The 20352-nt window shown below is 37.1% G+C and overlaps 2 protein-coding genes across 4 annotated transcripts in view; both read left to right on the top strand.

Annotated features, from left to right (window-relative positions):
* The window catches only part of LOC138130302 (zinc finger protein 431-like), a 36734-nt gene extending 33358 nt beyond the window's left edge, over positions 1–3376 (top strand). For all 3 annotated transcript variants that reach the window (XM_069046743.1, XM_069046745.1, XM_069046744.1), the window contains one exon: positions 336–3376. In XM_069046743.1, coding sequence (XP_068902844.1) covers positions 350–1831 — 1482 coding nt within the window. In that variant the 5' untranslated portion in view covers positions 336–349 and the 3' untranslated portion in view covers positions 1832–3376. The remainder of the gene's footprint in view (positions 1–335) is intronic.
* A 9035-nt stretch (positions 3377–12411) lies between these two features.
* LOC138130301 (zinc finger protein 58-like) lies at positions 12412–20294 on the top strand. Its single transcript, XM_069046742.1, has 3 exons — positions 12412–12845; positions 17003–17265; positions 18024–20294. Exons 1-3 carry the CDS (start codon positions 12775–12777, stop codon positions 19514–19516), a joined length of 1827 nt encoding a protein of 608 aa, XP_068902843.1. The 5' UTR covers positions 12412–12774; the 3' UTR covers positions 19517–20294.
* The last annotated feature ends 58 nt before the right edge of the window (positions 20295–20352 follow it).

Raw genomic sequence — 20352 nt, 5'->3', positions numbered from 1 at the left:
TGCATTTTAAATTTCATAAAAATCTGTTGGCAAATAATCGAGATATTAGGCTTGAAAGTCTTAGGTGGGACACCTGTACCTATATTTTGCAATTATTTTGAATAGTTTTTTTTTTGTTCGACACTGTCAGAATTTGAGAATTGAACTTGTCAAAACGAAACGTCAAGCTAATTTTAAAGATTTTAAGCGATTTGGAGCCTTTAAGGGACTCGTCGAACAAAAACACGTATTCGACTCGTTCGTGGGAAAATTGGGCCTTTTTTTGCACAAGTGGGCCATTTTACACACAAACTCGTTAAATAAATAACTATTGTATTGAGTTTTATTTTTTTCAGATTATAACATCAAAATGCCAAATTTGGAACGTAGCGACAGTATCCCGAAATGTGGCCAAGGAAAGATTCACAATTGGAAGAGATGTTCTTACGTGACCAAAGCACCTTTCTACATGGTGAATCGCGCGAAACGTCACCGGTTGCCACTCGAATCATCCAGATGCGAAAGAAACGATTTGGAGAAGTACTATTGCAAGGACTGCAATTTTGAAACAGATCTTGTTGTAATCTTAAAGCAACATCTCAAGGAATATCATCGAAAGGACACTGATTGTGTGCAAGATCGACCAAAAAATAACATTGTAGTGAAAAGCTACATTTGTCAAAACTGCTCGTTTGAAACCTATTCTGTTTTACTGTGGATCAAACATTTGGAAAGTTCATGTTTTGATACAGAAGATGTAATTCACTGCTGCCTAAAACAACATAAGAGACATCATTTGTCAGCATTTGCTTTCCAGTGGTATAGCTGTGATATATGCCAATTTAAGGTACAAGGAAAGGGCAACCTAAGGCGACATAAGAAAAATCATCTGTCAGCAGATGCTGTTAAATGGTATCGCTGTGATAAGTGCGAATTTAAAACGAAAGGAAAAGGCTACCTAAAACAGCATAAGAATAAGAAAATTCATCGCTCAGCAGATGCTGTCCAGTGGTATAGCTGTGATAAATGCGAATACAAAACGAAACAAAACCGTTACCTAAAACAGCATAAAAAAAATCATCACTCAACAGATGCTGTCCAGTGGCATAGCTGTGATAAATGCGGATTTAAGACGAAACGGAACGACGCCCTAAAACGACATAAGAAAAATCATTTGTCAGCAAGAGCTGTCCAGTGGTATAGCTGTGATAAATGCGAATACAAAACGAAATATAACAGCTGTCTTAAACAACATAAGATAGTTCATCTCTCAGCAGATGCAGTCCAGTGGTATAGCTGTGATAAATGCGAATACAAAACGAAATATCACGGCAACCTACAACAGCATAAGAAAAAAAATCATCGCTCAGCAGATGCTGTTCAGTGGAATAATTGTGATAAATGCGAATTTAAAACGAAATGGAACCACGCCCTAAAACGACATAAGAAAATTCATGTCTCAGCAGATACTGTCCAGTGGTATAGGTGTGATAAATGCGAATACGAAACGAAAAATCACGACAACCTAAAACAGCATAAGAAAAATTATCTCTCAGCAGATGCTGTTCAGTGGAATAATTGTGATAAATGTGAATTTAAAACGAAATGGAAACATGCTCTAAAACGACATAAGACTCTTCATGTCTCAGCAGATGCTGTCCAGTGGTATAAATGTGATACATGCAAATACAAAACGAAAAATCACGACAACCTAAAACAGCATAAGAAAAATCATCTCTCAGCAGATGCTGTCCAATGGTATAGGTGTGATAAATGCGAATACAAAACGAAATGGAACGTCTCCCTTAAACGACATAAGAAAATTCATGTCTCAGCAGATGCTCTCCAGTGATATTGCTGTGATAAATGCGAAGACAAAACGAAACAAAACGGTTACCTAAAACACCATAAGAAAAATCATCTGTCAACAGATGCTGTCCAGTGGCATAGTTGTGACAAATGCGGATTTAAGACGAAACGGAACGACACCCTAAAATTACATACGCAAAAAATTCATCTCTCAGCAGATGCTGTCCTGTAGTGTAGCTGTGATAATTGCGAATACAAAACGAAATGTAAATGTAAGCTAACTTAAACAACATAAGGCAATTGATCTCTCAGCAGGTGCCATCCAGTGGTATAATCGTGATAAGTGCAATTTAAAACGAAACGAAACGGCTACCTAAAACAACATAAGAAAAATCATATGTCAGCAGATGCTAGTAAATGGTATAGTTGTGATAAGTGCAAATTAAAGACGATACGGAACCACCACTTAAAACGACATACATACTTACAATAATTCGTCTCCCGGCAGATGCTATCCAGTAGTACAGCTGTGCTAAATGCGTATTTGACCAAGTGAACGGACAGCTTAAAACAACATAAGAAAAGTCATCTGTCATAAGTGCGAATTTAAAACGAAAACAAACGGCTACTTGAAACGACATAAACGTCTGGTTTGTCAAAAACCAAAAGTACTAGGTAGGTACCTGAAAACCACGTTGAACAAAGACAGAACTGTTCATAGAATATCCAAACAATATAGATCGGTGTCAAGTGGTTTCAGTGTGACGAATGTAATTTTAACACAAAGTACAGAAACAATTTAAAGTCATAACTTGAATATCCAACATAAATCTAAAAAGGATTTAGTGTTTCAGTTGTGAATATGTATAAATGTTGAGGAGAAAATATTATCTAAAACAATACGTGTTGTTCTATTTACCTAATTTTTGTTGGCAGTGTTAGTGTAGAAAAACGTACAATCGCGGCCATCCAAAAGTGAACGATAGCTTGCGAAAATTTTCGTATTTTTCGTTGGATTAAATCAGGCTGTATTCATTGGCGTTCGTGCAGCAGGCGTTACTATTTTAATAATAAAAAGTTGTAATAAATATTTTTTAATAAAAATAAGGTTGAGAAGTAATTAATACATTATTAACGTGAAAGTAAACTTTAGTAAAGGAATCTTTCCAACACCTATTCGTATTGGCCTTGCAAGTTGCAAGCCTGTTTTTTTGCCAACGCCTCTTTATATTGAAGATGCAAGTCTTATTGACTTATTGCAATGTAATTCTCTCGCCACAGAAGCCAACGACCAATTTTCTTCTAGCTTTGCAATAGCCCTAGCTGTCTGAATCGGAGTGAGATGTGGCATTTAAAAAAAAAATAGTTTCAATAATTTTTTTAGCGATAGTGTCAAACTTTGACATTTTAGAACGCCTATGATTTAAAGTAAAAGTCAAACTATTAAAAAAAACCATTCACTTTTGGATGGCCGCGATAGTACTTCTACTTCAGCAAAAGAATTGTACACCAACCCTGAAGTTTGATAATTGATTATTTTCTCTTTTGTATTGATTAATGCCTAGTAAATAAATTTTTGTTTTTATGATTATTATTACTTCAATATACCACCTCTGTTGCTGTGGACTTGTTTATTTATGACTAATGTCGGTACAAATACAAAAGCATATATTAGAAGAGACACTCAAAACAACATCAGTTCAAAGAAGACTTCCAAATATTCAAGTGTGATAAATGCTACTTTTTAAAGAAGATTTAAATATACATCAAATGAAGAGGCGTTGTGATTTGTACATGAACAGTGTTTTTGCAAATGAAGCTGCAGTGCCATCTAAAACTCCAGATAAGTCGACATAAACCTGATGGAAATCTTTCACTTCAATTTTATCTATGATACGAGAATGTGGACTCCAGAAGGGAAAATTACTGTGTTATATGCCTACAAGATAGGTGAAATTGAAATCAAATTGATGCGTTACATTACCCTTTTTGCTTTGTTAACGTAAACGTTGAAATAATAGTCTTGTTAAGTTATGGCTTCGAGGTTGTATTGACTTGGCAACACAGAGTCGCTGGCGTTTCCAAACGACTTAGTTCAATTTAATGTAAATAAAACGAAAGTGTGGTTTTTCGATATTTACTTCGATCTTACTTAGTACATCAACACTGACCAACTCTCTGCCCCGGAAAGGATACATCTTTCATTCCCCTCCGAAAGGGGGCGGACTGCTGAGGCTTTCCAGAGCCTTTTCAGCCACACGACGGGAAGATTCGGAATGGGTACGGTGAGGATGAGTGCGGAAAGAAGGTGGTAGGTACTGGGAGGCACAGAACACCTAATAACGGGTGACTATTAAAATTTTCACTTAGGGTTGGCTATGGATCATTCTTTGTTTTCCGTTGCACCTTAGACACTGACAAGTTTGACATTTCAAAACTATGATTCAATTGTACTGACTGACATTTGTCGTTCGTTCTTGTGTGTGTCTAAAGTAACAGAAAAAATAAAAACTCGTTCAAAGCCAACTCCCAAGTGAAAATTTTAATAGTCACCCGTTATAAGAACTGAAAATTCCTATGTTAAACGTTGGCACCCGCGAAAAATTTGAACGCAACCATCTTTATATTGCTCCCTTTTTAAGGTCCCTTTGTGTTTTTATTTCGTTGAAAAATATGAGAAAAATGCTGTTGTAAATGACAAGTGGTTTTTTGCAACTTGAGTCAACTATAGGTACAACGGATCAAGAATGACTGAATCTGTTGGTAACAATGAAAATTTGAATGATTTTGGTACCACTGTAATCTAAACGCATTTCCGGTTGTCAGCTTTGACAGAGTTGACAGGCGACTTTGACGTTTACTATCAAAGGGTCATTTTTGTAATAGCATATAAGTGGCATACGCATAACCGACATAACCTTTTTTTTTTTAATGTCGTGTCAAGTTAAAACATCCGGTCAGTGGCAGTTACGAAACAGAAAAACACCAATATTTTTCAATTGTTTCATTGCCAACAGACTCAGTCATTGTTGATCACGCTGTATATTATATTATAAGTGATAGAAATGCATCATTATACAGAGTCATTATAAATTATTGTCCCATCGCAGTTGGCGTTGAAAACCCATACAAATTTGGGATGTGCCGCTAGCTTCGCAACGTTAGACAAACTAGTAGACAAATTTACACTACCGCCAGCAGCGCTACCTATCGGCGATGCTAGTCTCACTCATGTTATAAAGCTTGAGGCACATTCAACTACGTCACCAACGCCTACTGCGATGAGACAATAATTTATAATGACCCTGTACAAGAGTGAGAATTTTGACCGACGAGTGCGCTTGCGCACGAGTGGGACACTTCTCACGAGTCTCATAATGGCATTTCGGTCACGTGTGATATACAATGTTTTATCCTACAGGTGCAACTATTGCAAAAAATCCGAGAAATTAAGTTTCATTCAAGTAAAATGACAGCTGTCAAATTTAGTCACTTGTGAGTACTTTATGTCAAGTTAAATGGCAGCTGTCAAATTTACTCACTAGTGAGTAGGTACTTTATCTCACTTGTGATTAAAATTTAACTTCCGTCACCGAAAACAATGGTCTAAGGACTCTAAGGTAACTCAAAAACTCCACCGGTAAGATAAAATTAATTTTTTTCACAGCCGGCTAAAATTATGCCAATTAAAAAATGTCACCAACCACCGCAAAATTCCCTACATTTAAATTTTTTATTTATAAAATGGTATAAAACGGCAAAATAGAAAAAATAGTATAAAAGATTCGTTGCAGAAGGCTCTTCAGCACTCTGTAATAACCCAAGTCTTCCTCTCAAATTCAAACATTTAATTTTCAAACTAAACCCAGCGAAATTAAACAAATTGACCATGTCGTGATCGTCATCGAAGCAGTAGGACCCCTACGTTGTGTGTTTTTGACAAAATGGCGGAAGACTAGCTCGGGATGCAAATTGCGGACCTGCGGGGTGGACAAACTTCGAAATAAAAATGCAGAAATCGGTGGGAGGACGCCTGTATTTACTTTACGAATACGTGAATAAGTACATTCTCGTTTTCATCTACAGTGTTATTTGATATAAAACCCGATCACATGATAAATTAAACAATTCAGCGGTGCGACTTAACATGACATAACAAGAAATACATAACACAATAAATTTGTCTACCGACCTTTTGAGGAACGAAACTAGACAACAAATAAAATAACAACAGCTGCTCAGCACCTATAAACTCACAATACAAGAACAAAGCTGCACCGTGAAACAAATGATAATTATGCTACTCGGATAGACACTATAAATGGGATCAGTAAAACCCCCAAAAATCATCCACAAACGATGGCTCCCCATAATCTTTTCAATAATACAACATATGACACCAGGTTACGCAACAATACAAAGATTACAATTTCTGACATAAATGAAGACGACGACACTTTGACTCCCAGCCTCCGGGTTTCCGGTCTCGGAATTAACCTGGCTCTCGCCCCCCAGACCCCTAAGTTCTACCCTATCTGCGTTGGGTCGTCCAAGTCCCTGCGACACCTAACTCATTCGATTTGGGTGCAGTGCCCAAGACTTGTGTCCTCCGAAACACCCTTGCAGAACCCCACACCAGATGAAACATAGGCCTTCCACCGAGGGCGGTCGAGAAGTTACACGGCCAAGATCACACGTCATGAAAAAGCCTCGCAGATCCTCACGTCGGCCCTTTTGGTGTTCCCTCGTTTTTCATTGCAACGTGGATTAACTGCCCCACGCGACTACATTCCTAACTTCGGCCAAACACGTGCCCCGTTTTTCCTTGTGGCAAATGGATGGCCGTCCCAAAATGGACGCCCGTTCCCCTGTTTTCATGGGTGACGCAACAGCATCGGTTAACGGTTATTCCCTTCCCGGATGTGAAAATCGCAGGTAGGCTGTAAAAATTAAAATTTTAAACTTTGATAATAAATCAATGTTTGCGAAAAATCAAAATTTATATTTAATTATTTATATTATGTTTGTTTCTCAGGCTTTAAGGAATCTTCCAAGACAAGAAGACTGCTTCAGTCTCCCTCAGAAAGAATATAAATATGTTACTCCTGAAAAAATATCAGGTAGGTCTGTTTTTATGTGATAGTTCAAATACCTAATTGATACTTATTTTAATTTAGATGCGCTTCGAGCTTTCTCTCCTGTTGATGTATTTCTCATTTTATAATTATTTAATAACAGTACTTTTATTTTGTTTAGGTTAGTACTAAAACCAACGAGTAGATGTAACTAAGGAAAAACCTGATATACGCCATAGACACTAACTTGAAACTTGTAGATTGTAAAACAACACGTTCACGTTTGAATAAACAGTTTTAGCTTTTAAATCAAAACAGTCGGCCTTATTAGAAAATCCCAACAGGTTATGGGCTACAGTGCGTATTAAAAAGAAAGTGCACTAACGGGAAAATATAATTTGGCGTACTGGTTGAAGTAATCTCCGCAAGTCCAATTTTGAGGTTAAGGAATCCACGAGGTGAACCAAAGAAGAAACAATGGATTCGTCAAGAATAATTAACGTTGGACTATTGGAAGGGAAAGCAAATTGGACTACGTGGAAATACAAAATTTCCGTCTGTCTACGAGGAGTCTCCGGAGCAATGGATGTTGTCCAAGGCAGGTTAGTGGCACCTAATACACTACAAGAAGATGCTACCGCTGCCCAAACAGCGACGTACAAAAGTGCATTAGAAGTATTCAATAAAGCAGACAGCAATGCCTTGATTATCTTAACCACGAACATGTCAGATGAAACGTTGCAGAAGATAATGCGATTCACGACGTCGCGAGAAGTATGGCTGGAACTTCACAAGTTGTTTGACGGCGTTTCTGAGGACAAAGTCTACAACCTCTGCTTACAATTCTTTGGATTTAAGAGGAATCCTGAAGTTGACATCGACCACATATTTCAAAATTGAAAACACTATGGAGCGAGTTGAAGCAGGAGATGATGAAAGATGAAGCGAACCTGGAACTACCAGACTTATTTCTGATCTGTAAAATTCTGGGAACACTACCAGATGACTATTTTTCATTCAAGTCTAGCTGGATGTTAATGTCAAAAAGTGACAGAACAGTCGATAATCTGACAAATCAATTGTGTGCATATGAACGAGCCTTAGGGACCAAGGAGGACGAATCTTCTGATCAGAAAGCTCTGGTTGTGAACTCGTCGAAGCAGGCATCGCAGCAAGCGAATGTAGTCGATTCCAAGAAGAAAAAGAAGCTGATTTGTCATTATTGTAAGAAGCCAAATCACACCGTGAAAGTGTGTAGAAAGTGGATAGCTGATGGCAGGCCACCGAAATCGAGCAATCCGGAACCAGGTACGAACATGACACTCGTTTCTATTACATCAACTGTGATGAATTCTGAAAGCAGTAATAAAGACTGGTATGTAGATAATGGCGCGACAAGTCATATCACAAATGACAAAAATTCGTTCAGAACACTTGAACCATTTTCAACAACACATTCAGTAACCACAGCGAATGGTGAGAAAATTGAAGCCATTGGAAAAGGTACAGTGGAGATTGAAGCAGCAGTTGGAGGAAGATGGAACAAAATCACTCTGACAGATGTTTGGTGCGTTCCAAGTATTCAGAAGAATTTGTTCTCCGTTCTTGCAGCACAAGATAAACGTCAAAATAGCGAGTTCATCTCAACCACAGAAACTTGCAATTTCAAAGTCGACGGATTAGTCCAGCTGATAGGAGTTCGTGATCGATTTGGAGGACTTTATAAGTTGGCCGTGAGAAGTACGAAAACCAGCTCACTCGATGAAGTCAATGTCACAGGTACAAATAATCTCTTGCAGCTATATCATGAGAGATTCGGACATCAGAATAAGCGCCATGTGAAGTCGCTACTGAGCAAGGAGCTGAACATCAAAGTGGAAATGGACAGTGAACTGTGTGAAGGCTGTATGTACGGAAAAGCTCATCGCCTACCATTTGGCACTAGAACGAAGACAACAAAAGCAGGAGAGCGAGTTCACACAGATGTATGCGGACCATTTCAGGAATCGATGTCAGGATTTAAATATTTTGTGCTCTTCAAGGACGATTACACAAAATTCAGGACGATTTATTTCTTGAAAGAAAAATCAGAAGTTGCAGAGAAGCTGAGTCAGTTTTTAGCTGAAACAAAAACTGTTGGACATGTGATCAAAGAACTTCTGAGTGACAATGGGAAGGAGTTTGACAACAGGGACGTTAGAAGTATGCTTCAAAAGGAAGGTATTATTCAACGTCTAACGATGCCATACACCCCACAACAAAACGGCTGTAGCGAAAGAGAGAATCGCACAGTCGTCGAAACAGCAAGGGCAATTATGCATGCCCACGGAAACATTCCGCAGACACTCTGGGCTGAAATAGTTCGTTCAGCGAACTACATCTTGAATCGCACGGGACCTTCAAACGTGCCAGGAACATCTCCATATGAACTGTGGTACGGTAAGAAACCGGGACTGAAACACTTACGTGTAATAGGCTCCACTTGCTATGTTCATGTTCCGAAGCAAACCAGAAAAAAGATGGACCCAAAAGCCACTAAAGGTATTCTCATTGGCTACGATCATGATGACGGATACAGGATCTTCGACAAAGAGGAATGCAAACTCATTAGATCACGAGATGTCGTATTTGAAGAGAAAACGCTTGAGCACACGAAAAGTGTGATTGTTCCAGAAGATGATTCAACGTCTAAACAGGAAATTCAAGCTGATCGCGATGATGAACTCACCGATGACGATGAAGAGGAGCAGGAAACCGAAGATACGTCAATTTCTGGAACTTCCGAGTCAGATTGCGAGCACAACGCCGACAGGACCACACGATGTCTACGGAACAGATCGACTCTGAAAGCGCCAGAGAAACTGCAAGACTACGTGATGCATCTTGCAACGTCACTTGAGGAACCAGAAACTTACGGCGAGGCCATGAAGTCGGATCAAAAGGATTACTGGAAAGAAGCCATGGACCGTGAAATGAAGGCTCTTCAAGAAAACGAGACTTGGGAGCTAGTGGACTTACCTCAAGGAAAAAGGGCTATTTCAAACAAATGGGTCTACAAAGTGAAAACCAACGCCGATGGATCAATCGATAAGTTCAAGGCGAGACTGGTCATCAAGGGCTATTCACAGCAAAGAGGAATTGACTATGACGAAACTTTCAGTCCAGTAGCCAGGAAGTCTACTATTCGAACGTTACTCAGTGTTGCCGCAAATGAAGGTATCAAACTTGCACAGATTGACGTTTCAACGGCTTTTCTCTATGGTGACTTGAAGGAAATCATATACATGCAACAACCTGAAGGACACGGTGATGGATCTGGGAGAGTATGTCGACTAAAGAAAAGCTTGTATGGGCTGAAACAAGCCCCTCGTTGCTGGAATGAGAAGTTTAGCAATTACATCATTAAATTGGGTTTTCGAAGGAGCGAAGCGGATCCTTGTCTTTTTGTTAGGCAAACAGGCTCCACAAAAATGTTCTTCGTCCTTTATGTTGATGATGGTTTAATTGCAGCCAATGACGAACAGGAACTTCAACAATTTATCGATGACTTAGGACGAAAGTTCAAAATAACTGCTAAACCTGCGTCGTTTTTCCTGGGACTGGAAATCAATCGAGAAGAAGACGGCTCGGTGAGGGTGAGTCAAACCCACTACACCGAAAAACTGTTAGAACGATTCAACATGAGTAACTGCAAGGCAGTGACTACTCCAATCGTCAAGGACAACGACACAGAAGAAAGCTCTCGAAACTCCGAGTTTCCATACAGACAAGCCGTGGGAGCATTGATGTTCCTCATGTGTGGGACACGTCCGGATATTGTGTACGCACTCAGCGTGGTATCCAGAAATCTTGAGAATCCAACAGATCGAGACGTAGTTAGGGTCAAGAGGATTTTGCGGTACCTGAGAGGTACAACGAACTGTGGGCTTCTTTACAAGAACAACCAAGCAAAGGGGGTTTTTGAATGCTACAGCGATGCAGATCATGGTGGTGACCTTAGCACGGGGCGCTCGACCTCTGGTGTACTGTGCCTCCACTCTGGGGCCCCTATTTCCTGGATGAGCCAAAGACAATCTTCCGTTGCCATATCCACAACTGAAGCTGAAGTTGTAGCTGCCAGCGAAGCTGCCAGGGAGATCATCTGGATCAAGAGGATTTTAACTGAACTGGACCAATTGAAAGCAACACCTACATTACAAATCGACAATGAAGCTGCTATTCGACTTGCCCAGAATCCCGAGTTCCATCGAAGAACGAAGCATATTCGTATCAGACATTTTTTTGTTCGCGAATTAGTAACTGCTGGAGAGATTATGGTTTCAAAAGTAGATTCTGAAAAACAGCTCGCGGACATATTAACAAAACCATTGTTTTCAACCCGATTTAGAGATTTGTGTAACGACATGGGAATCTGTAAGTTATTAAATAAGGGAGAGTGTTGATGTATTTCTCATTTTATAATTATTTAATAACAGTACTTTTATTTTGTTTAGGTTGGTACTAAAACCAACGAGTAGATGTAACTAAGGAAAAACCTGATATACGCCATAGACACTAACTTGAAACTTGTAGATTGTAAAACAACACGTTCACGTTTGAATAAACAGTTTTAGCTTTTAAATCAAAACAGTCGGCCTTATTAGAAAATCCCAACATCTCCTACCATCATTGGGCATTCTCCTGAATCCTGGTCTGTGGAAAAACCAGAAAAGACGTATCGAGCGATCAAATTAATTTGTAATCGAGTTATCCATGAATCCGAAATCGTATGTGTTTTCTTGAACAAAAAACACAGTTTAAAACACAGGTTAGATCTGGGCATATCAATCTAAAAGACATACAGATTCAAATCCATGGATGACTCGATTACAAATAAATATGATCGCTCTTTACTTACCACAGACCAAGATGGTGAGGACTTCTTTGTTTACCACTCCCACTCAAAGTAAGAGATGAATCCAATTATCTTTGAAAAAAATATTGAAATTTGTATTTATTTTATTTTTTTAAGAGTATTGTTTTACAATATTGTTTATAAGGAAGCCTTTAAGCAAGTGCTTTAAAGACTCTTAAAACGTGTATTATACGCTATTTTTTATTATACTTGCACTACAATCTGAAAATTATAACAAAAAAAGTAGGTAAATTGAAATATCTTTTCCGAAGTAATTCTGTGTCATTGATTGTTGAGATCGGTAAAACTTTTTTTCGGCCACTATAGATGGCGCTGAAACTTGTTACCAGTTGAACCTGAGAGAGTGGCCAATCTATTCTCTTCTTTATCTAGGTCTAGCTGTTTCTCGCGAACATAAATTAATATTACAAAATGATTTGCACCGATTATGATTGAAGTTCTTATTATATTTATGTTATTTTGATAATCAATGACGAATTAACGGTTGACATTTATTCTAGTTGTAAACCTTCCGTAGTTATTACAGTTTCCATTCATTCGCGATCCAACTGATCCAAGTGCCTCTGGTGGCCATTTCACAGTTCACATCGATCATCGAATGGCACGTTGGCACCATGTTGCACGACTTGTTATTATCGGCATGGACGACGATTTATATTTATGAATTTTATTATTATTATTGTTGACGGCTAACAGGCTTGACGCCCAATGGCCCAATTAGAAGCCCTGCCAACACAGACGTCTACTATATCCTATATAGACGTTGCATTGCCTACATTGAGATGTGATGTAACCACTAATATGACTACGTATTGAAGGCGCCATGTTGGTAAGGGCAAAAATGTGCATATTGTGTTGCATATACCTACATCAAGATAACAATAACAAATGAACAGTTCTTTCGGTCGCCACATTTTATAGGTTGGGAATCTGTGTTTACTATTCAGAAATCTTTAAAATAGTGCAATACAATACAAACTATACAAATATACCAAGATGACAAGAACTTGCTACGTAAAAAGTTGCAGAATAAAACATAAGCAACAAGAAGGCATTACATTCCACCGGTAAGTAAGTACCTAATCCTAATCATAAAAATTTACCAGACACATTTAAGTTTTTATAATTATAAACGATATTATTAAGAAAGAGTCACCGCGGTAATGTAAAGTCCATTCACATTGGATTATGGATTTTCCTCTCAAGGTCAAATAATTTCATGCAGCTAACCAACATAATGCGATTTAGCAATGCTCAATCCAACCTGTATGATGTTTACCGGCATGTCACTATTTACAAAACATAATTACACAGCCAAAAAATTTAATTATTTGACCTTGAGAGGAAAATCCAACGTGAATGGACTTTATTTCATTTTTAATTCAGTTTAGGCAGTTATATGTATTTAATAGTCTAGAGCAAAAACTATAGAACAACATTCAACATCTGGAGGGCGTTCATCAATTATGGGGGGTATTAATATAATGTTCACCAAATTAAATTATACACCCCTAGCGTTGTCCTCCAAAAAATTAAATTAACATCAAAAATTCTTAGTGGACACCAAATAATGATACTTTGGAAAATGAGAACAGTGTCACCAAAATAGCAATGTTTCGTAAGTATTGTTTTATAATTGATTTCATATAAATGTTCATCAAGTGAGCTGTGCATTTGTAAAAGCACCTTTAATTTAGTTACATTACAAAAGTCACATTTATGAAGGTCATGTCCAATAAATCTTTACTTGGTAAAAATACAAAGACAAAAACAAATAAGAATTACTTTAATTTAATCAGTAAAAAGACGTAACATTGCTTTTGAAATCAGCAATGTTAAAATGGACAAAAACTGAAAAATTAGTCAAATCGGGTTCGCGCAGAGCAAGCAACTTTGAAAGTCAAAGTCACTAGCTTTAGCTTTAATACCAACAGAAAATCAGATTTTCATGGCTTGCTTAGATGCACATTTATATGAAATTGAGTATACTGTTGCTTGCCTTCTACGTAAATGCTATATGTTTACAGATTTTACTAAATGTTCACCAAATGTGGAACGCTCACGTTACGCGCCTTTACTGCAAATATAAATATTCACGCTATCCATTTATATTAAGCACTTGCTCAAAAAAACTACTTTTTCGAAAACTGATAAAAAATGTTGACATTTTATGACCTAAATCGGTTGTCAAAATGACTGTTTTTTGTTCACTGGATTTATAGTCCGGACAAAATAAATGTGAATCCTGACTTTATTAAGTAAAATTATTTAATAACATGATAACGATAATAAAGATTTATGGTAGGTCGTTCTCGAAAAGGGGCAGGTATATAAGTACAGCGAGTTTTCGAAATTCTACCTGCAACTTTCACATAGCATTTTTAGGCAACAAAAGTTATTTTTAGTAGCAAATAATATAAGAAACTAGCAGGATGTCAATATCTGGTTATCGCTCTAGGATTATGTATGGTCTTAATTTTGGTGAGCATTTAGTATTTTTGGGAAACGAAAGTATTTTTTTGTATGAATAAATTTGGTAAATTTGGTAAACAGTTAAATACCACCCATTATGGGCGAAGGTGGGGAATATCACGTGACTGCAGTGTCACTCCGGCATTATGAACGGAATTGGGTAAACGCGCGTTCTTTGTTTTTGTAAATGTCAACATTCAGGCTTATTATGGTGACCATTGGTTATTTACCAATATTGAAAGGAAAGCAACATTGGATATTGAAATATTTCAATAATTAAAATATTCCCTATTATGGTGTCCACATTGGTAACGCTTAAGTGACCTTGGTAAATTTCAGATGTTGGATAGAAACACGATAAGAAGTTGCCTTCTCCAGTGTCTCCAACCTAAAGAATCAGGCAATATTTTTAGGGATTTACGATTTTATTTGACATGAATGACATGTCAATGTCATGCTAGAATAAAAAAGTCTTCCAAAAACTACAATTTGATCAGAAAAAACAGGGCGACTATGAAAAGCAAAATTTCTGAAAACATGCAGCTTAACTTAATAAACTGTCACTTGTCAATAGTGACATTTGCCACATTTTATTTATAAAATGTTTTTACTGAAGAATGCCGTATTTATGAAAATAGAATCTCATTTTTCAAACGAGAAGGACGAAAATGGTAAATAGATTTACTACACGCAACTTTGTTTGTTGGAGTTTCGGCAAAATGTCTCATCATCGTGGTTATAACTTGTAACTGAAGCTTCCACTCATGTTTTCAGAAGTTTTATTTTATCTTTTTCGTTAACCATTTGTCTAACATTTGATAAATGTCACCACTTGTCAAAACGAAACGTCAAACTAATTTTAAAGATTTTTAAGCGATTTGGAGCCTTTGAGGGGCTCGTCGAACAAAAAAACCTTGTATTCAACTCGTTCGTGTATCAATTGGGTTTTTTTGGCACGAGTGGGCCAGTTTAAAATGCGAGTGAAGCGAGCGTTTTAAAAGTCCACGAGTGCCAAAAAAATCCAATTTACACTCAAACTCGTCAAATAATAGTATATTATGATACGAGTCTTATAAGAAGCATTTTATCGCACGCACGGTTTTAGCGTGCGTGCAATAAAATGCACGACGAGCGTAGCGAGGAGTGCCCTAAAGGAGTAAGTGCGATAAAATGCCTTACAAACGAGATGTCATACAGTATTTTTTCTACTTTGCCACTTTTTTAATGAAAAAAAAAATTAAAATTTAAAACCGTTAAAGTTGAAGTGACCCAAGGTCACGTCTGCGGTCTGCCGCGACACCACAGTATCCGTCAAAATTAAAAAATTAAATTTCACTATTTTTAGTATTATTATTATATCACGCCTTTTCCTATTACGATACGCAAAACAGTATCGTAATAGCATCAGTACGAACGCAAAGTAGAAAAACTACTATTAGTTGCTCCCCCTGGATGAAATAGAAAGGCATAGTCTGTGCCAAGAAACAACAATTACAGTCGATTGCAAAAAAATCTAGTATCTATACATCAAGTTTTCTACACTTTAATTCATCCTTCTTGTTGTCAATTTTGATGTTACCAAAACCAGCAAAATGTCAAAACTTTTCATGTTTTACGTCAGACCAAGTCAGACATAACAAATTTACATCCATTTTCACTTTTAGGTATACCTACAATACGAAATAACCAATATCCAACAGTAATAAGACCACCCCAGATCGTTCTTAAATTTTCCAATATCAAACATTGGATGTCGTAACCTCTTTTGTCACAGTAATATCCAAAACACGTAAAATTGGTTATTTTCCAATAATCTGAAAACTTCCAACATAACAAATCAAGGACAGATAACCAATATGCCACCATAAACAGACTTCCGAATTTTCTTAGTTATTTTCTGTTTATCCGTTAATAAACAATATCCAAGAGTCACCGTAATAACCCTGATTATCAACTCACATTTAATTGTCATTTATTTAACCACCTGCGTAAATGAAGGTCAACAGATTAAAAATGCAATTTGACGAAAGAAAAAGAAAATTAATTATTTCTGGGGCAATTTATTCTGCAAAAAAACTTTTTCCGCTGTAAATTTGTTATCACCGGATTCAATACAGGAAAGAGAAGAAGAGGATATAAGTGTGGTTGCACAAGGAATACCTTTAAGAATTGTCGGATATGTCGAACGGATTTTGGCTACTTTTTATACTAAGGACAACGTAACATTTTATCTGCCCCGCCCATTTCAATTTCTTAGTTACCAATCAAATGGGTTGTTAAGACGATCTGATTTACACAGTAAAAATTTCTGACATTCGAATTGTCTTAATGACATTTTATTTTTTAAACCCTAAAACAATAATTGTGGACTTGACAGTGAAAATTCTAACCTTAACTTTTTTACGTGGCAAATGTGATGAAAAATTATACAGATTGAATCTGGCTTTGATGCTGATTGGTCAATTTTAGTGGGCCGAGCAGATAAAAAGCAATACTATAGTGCATATTGCATGCATATATTGGACATTTTTTAATGCATATTTTCCAGTCTCTAGTCATTATAAATGATTGTCCCATCGTAGGTGGCTGTGCGCTATGCTTTAGGTGCGCCGCTACGCCCACTAGTTGTTACAAACATTTATAATGATCCCGTACCTACCCAGAGTATTTATGAACGCGCTTCTGGAATCTGTACAAACAACATTTACCAGTCTAAGGAAACAGTAATAAAGTTGTCTATAAAACATTTCAGATTGCCCTTTTCTAATAAGAGCTTATTAGAAAAATGGATTTCAACAATTGGTGAACAAAACATAAAAATTAGCAAGTTTGCAACAGTTTGCTCAAAACATTTTCATGAAAGTTGTTTTGATAAAACAGGGCAGACGACGAGGCTATACCAAGACGCCTACCCAACGCTTTTTTTAGGTGGTAATCTAAATGAAGAAATTATTCAACCTTTCAAAGATGAGGAAGAAAGTATAGGACTTTATTTTTGTTCCAATTGCAATACATGTAAGTACGTTCTACATAGAACATGCCATTCCGTTGTGTATTAGTTTATAAAGGGCCCCACATACTGCGTTTTTGTTCGACGGTTTTGTTCGACGAACAAGTCTGTTCGAACTAAAACGACGAACACGAATTGCACACACACTTCAGCTTTATTTAAAGGTTTTAATGAGTCAATAAATATCAAGTTATATTTGTATGCAGTGGCGGCGGCATTAGCTATAAAAGCATATATTTTCCATAAACACGGAAGACTGCGAAGAGTTCTATAAATTCCAGTAAGAACTTTATGTTAATCTGGCGAAAATCCGTCATTTTCAAACAATAATTTGTTGCGAAATACAAATCGCCAAAATCTGGTTTTATTATTTGGTACTGCACCACTGCAAAAACCGACGTTTTTTAAAACCGTTCAATCACCGCACACACTTCAGATTTGCTCGAATTGACAAGTCTGTCGAACAAGTTCGACGGACATAATCAGGGTAAACCTGATAATTTTCCTCTAAATCTACGTTCGCGGTTAACTGTTGCGGTGGCAAATGTCATTTTGAAGTTAGTGAGTTAAAAAATTACTATTATAAAACTTGGGTTATTGCATTGCATTAATGAGATTTTATTCTTCACTGTCTAAAATATCTGCATTTTAAAATTCATAAAAATCTGTTGGCAAACAATCGAGATATTAGGCTTGAAAGTCTTGTATATTTTGCAATTATTTTGAGTAGTTTTTTGTATTGACTTGAAATGAAAATTTTCAGATTATAACATCAAAATGCCAAATTTGGAATGTAGTGAGAGTATCCCGAAATATGACCAGGGAAAGATTCACAATTGCAAGAGATATTCTTACGTGACCAAAGCACCTTTCTACATGGTAAATCACGCGAAACATCACCGGTTGCCACTCGAATCATCCATATGCGAAAGAAACGATTTGGAAATGTACTACTGCAAGAACTGCAATTTTGAAACCGATCTTGTTGTAATCTTAAAGCAACATCTCAGGGAATATCATAGAAAGGACACTGATTGTGTGCAAGATCAACCAAAAAATGACATTGTAGTGAAAACATACATTTGTCAAAAGTGCTCGTTTGAAACATATTCTGTTTTATTGTGGATCAAACATTTGGAAAGTTCATGTTTTGATACAGAAGATGTAATTCACTGCTGCCTAAAACAACATAAGAGACATCATCTGTCTGCATTTGCTTTCCAGTGGTATAGCTGTGATATATGCCAATTTAAGGCACAACGAAAGGGCAACCTAAGGCGACATAAGAAAAATCATTTGTCAGCAGATGCTGTTAAATGGTATCGCTGTGATAAGTGCGAATTTAAAACGAAAGGAAAAGGCTACCTAAAACAGCATAAGAAAATTCATTTGTCAGCAAGAGCTGTCCAGTGGTATAGCTGTGATAAATGCGAATACAAAACGAAATATAACAGCTGTCTTAAACAACATAAGATAGTTCATCTCTCAGCAGATGCAGTCCAGTGGTATAGCTGTGATAAATGTGAATACAAAACGAAATACCACGGTTACCTAAAACAGCATAAGAAAAATCATCTCTCAGCAGATGCTGTTCAGTGGAATAATTGTGATAAATGCGAATTTAAAACGAAATGGAACCACGCCCTAAAACGACATAAGATAATTCATGTCTCAGCAGATGCTGTCCAGTGGTATAGCTGTGATAAATGCGAATACAAAACGAAACATCACGACAACCTAAAACAACATAAGAAAAATCATCTCTCAGCAGATGTTGTCCAGTGGTATGGCTGTGATAAATGCGAATACAAAACGAAACAAAACCGTTATCTTAAACAGCATAAGAAAAATCATCTCTCAGCAGATGCTGTCCAGTGGCATAGCTGTAATAAATGCGGATTTAAGACGAAACGGAACGACACCCTAAAACTACATACGCAAAAAATTCATCACTCAGCAGATGCTGTCCAGTGGCGTAGCTGTGATAAGTGCGAATTTAAAACGAAAGGAAAAGGCTACTTAAAACAGCATAAGAAAATTCATCGCTCAGCAGATGCTGTCCAGTGGTATAAGTGTGATAAATGCGAATATAAAACGAAACGAAACGCCACCCTAAAACGACATAAGAAAATTCATCTCTCAGCAGATGCTGTCCAGTGGCATAGTTGTGATAAATGCGGATTTAAGACGAAACGGAACGACACCCTAAAACTACATACGCAAAAAATTCATCTCCCAGCGGATACTGTCCAGTAGTGTAGCTGGGATAAATGCGAATACAATGTGGCCTTATTTTCGAAGGACCAGTAATATAAAATGCAACTATTTAAGATGCAGACGTTTATTTTAGGACTGTTCGTCTTGTTACAAGCGACTGCTTACAAGTTACAAGTCGGTGGTGAGCGATGAGGGTGGTTACCCCCCTCTCTAAATAGGTGTCAACATACAAAACGAAATATAACAGCCAACTTAAGCAACTAAAGGCATCTCTCAGCAGATGCCCTTCAGTGGTATAATTGTGATAAGTGCGAATTTAAAACGAAAACAAAGGGCTAGCTGAAACGACATAAACGTCTGGTTTGTCAAAAACCAAAAGTACTACCTAAACACCACGTTGAACAAAGACTGGGAACTGTTCATATAATATCCAAACAATATAGATCGGTGTCAAGTGGTTTCAGTGTGACGAATGTAATTTTGACACAAAGTACAGAAATAATTGAAAGTCATAACCTGAATAATATCCAACATAAATCTAAGATAGAAACAAAATGATTTTAATGTTTCAGTTGTGAATATGTATAAATGTCGAGGAGAAAAGATTATCTAAAACAATACGTGTTGTTCTACATATTTAATCTTTGTTAGCAGGGTTGGTGTAGAAAAACGGACTTCTACGTTAGCAAAGGAATTGTAACACCAACCCAGAAGTTTGATAATTGATTATTTTCTGTTTTGTATAGATTAATGCGTAGCAAATAAATTTTTGTTTTTATGATTATTATTACTTCAATATACCACCTCTGTAGCTGTGGATTTGTTTATTTATGACTAAATGTCGATACAAATACAAAAGCAAATATTAGAAGAGA

Source organism: Tenebrio molitor, chromosome 5, assembly GCF_963966145.1.
Source record: "Tenebrio molitor chromosome 5, icTenMoli1.1, whole genome shotgun sequence".
Taxonomy (NCBI): Eukaryota; Metazoa; Arthropoda; class Insecta; order Coleoptera; family Tenebrionidae; genus Tenebrio; species Tenebrio molitor.
Note: the sequence above shows the minus strand (reverse complement) of the source record. Positions and strands in the feature narration are given on the sequence as shown.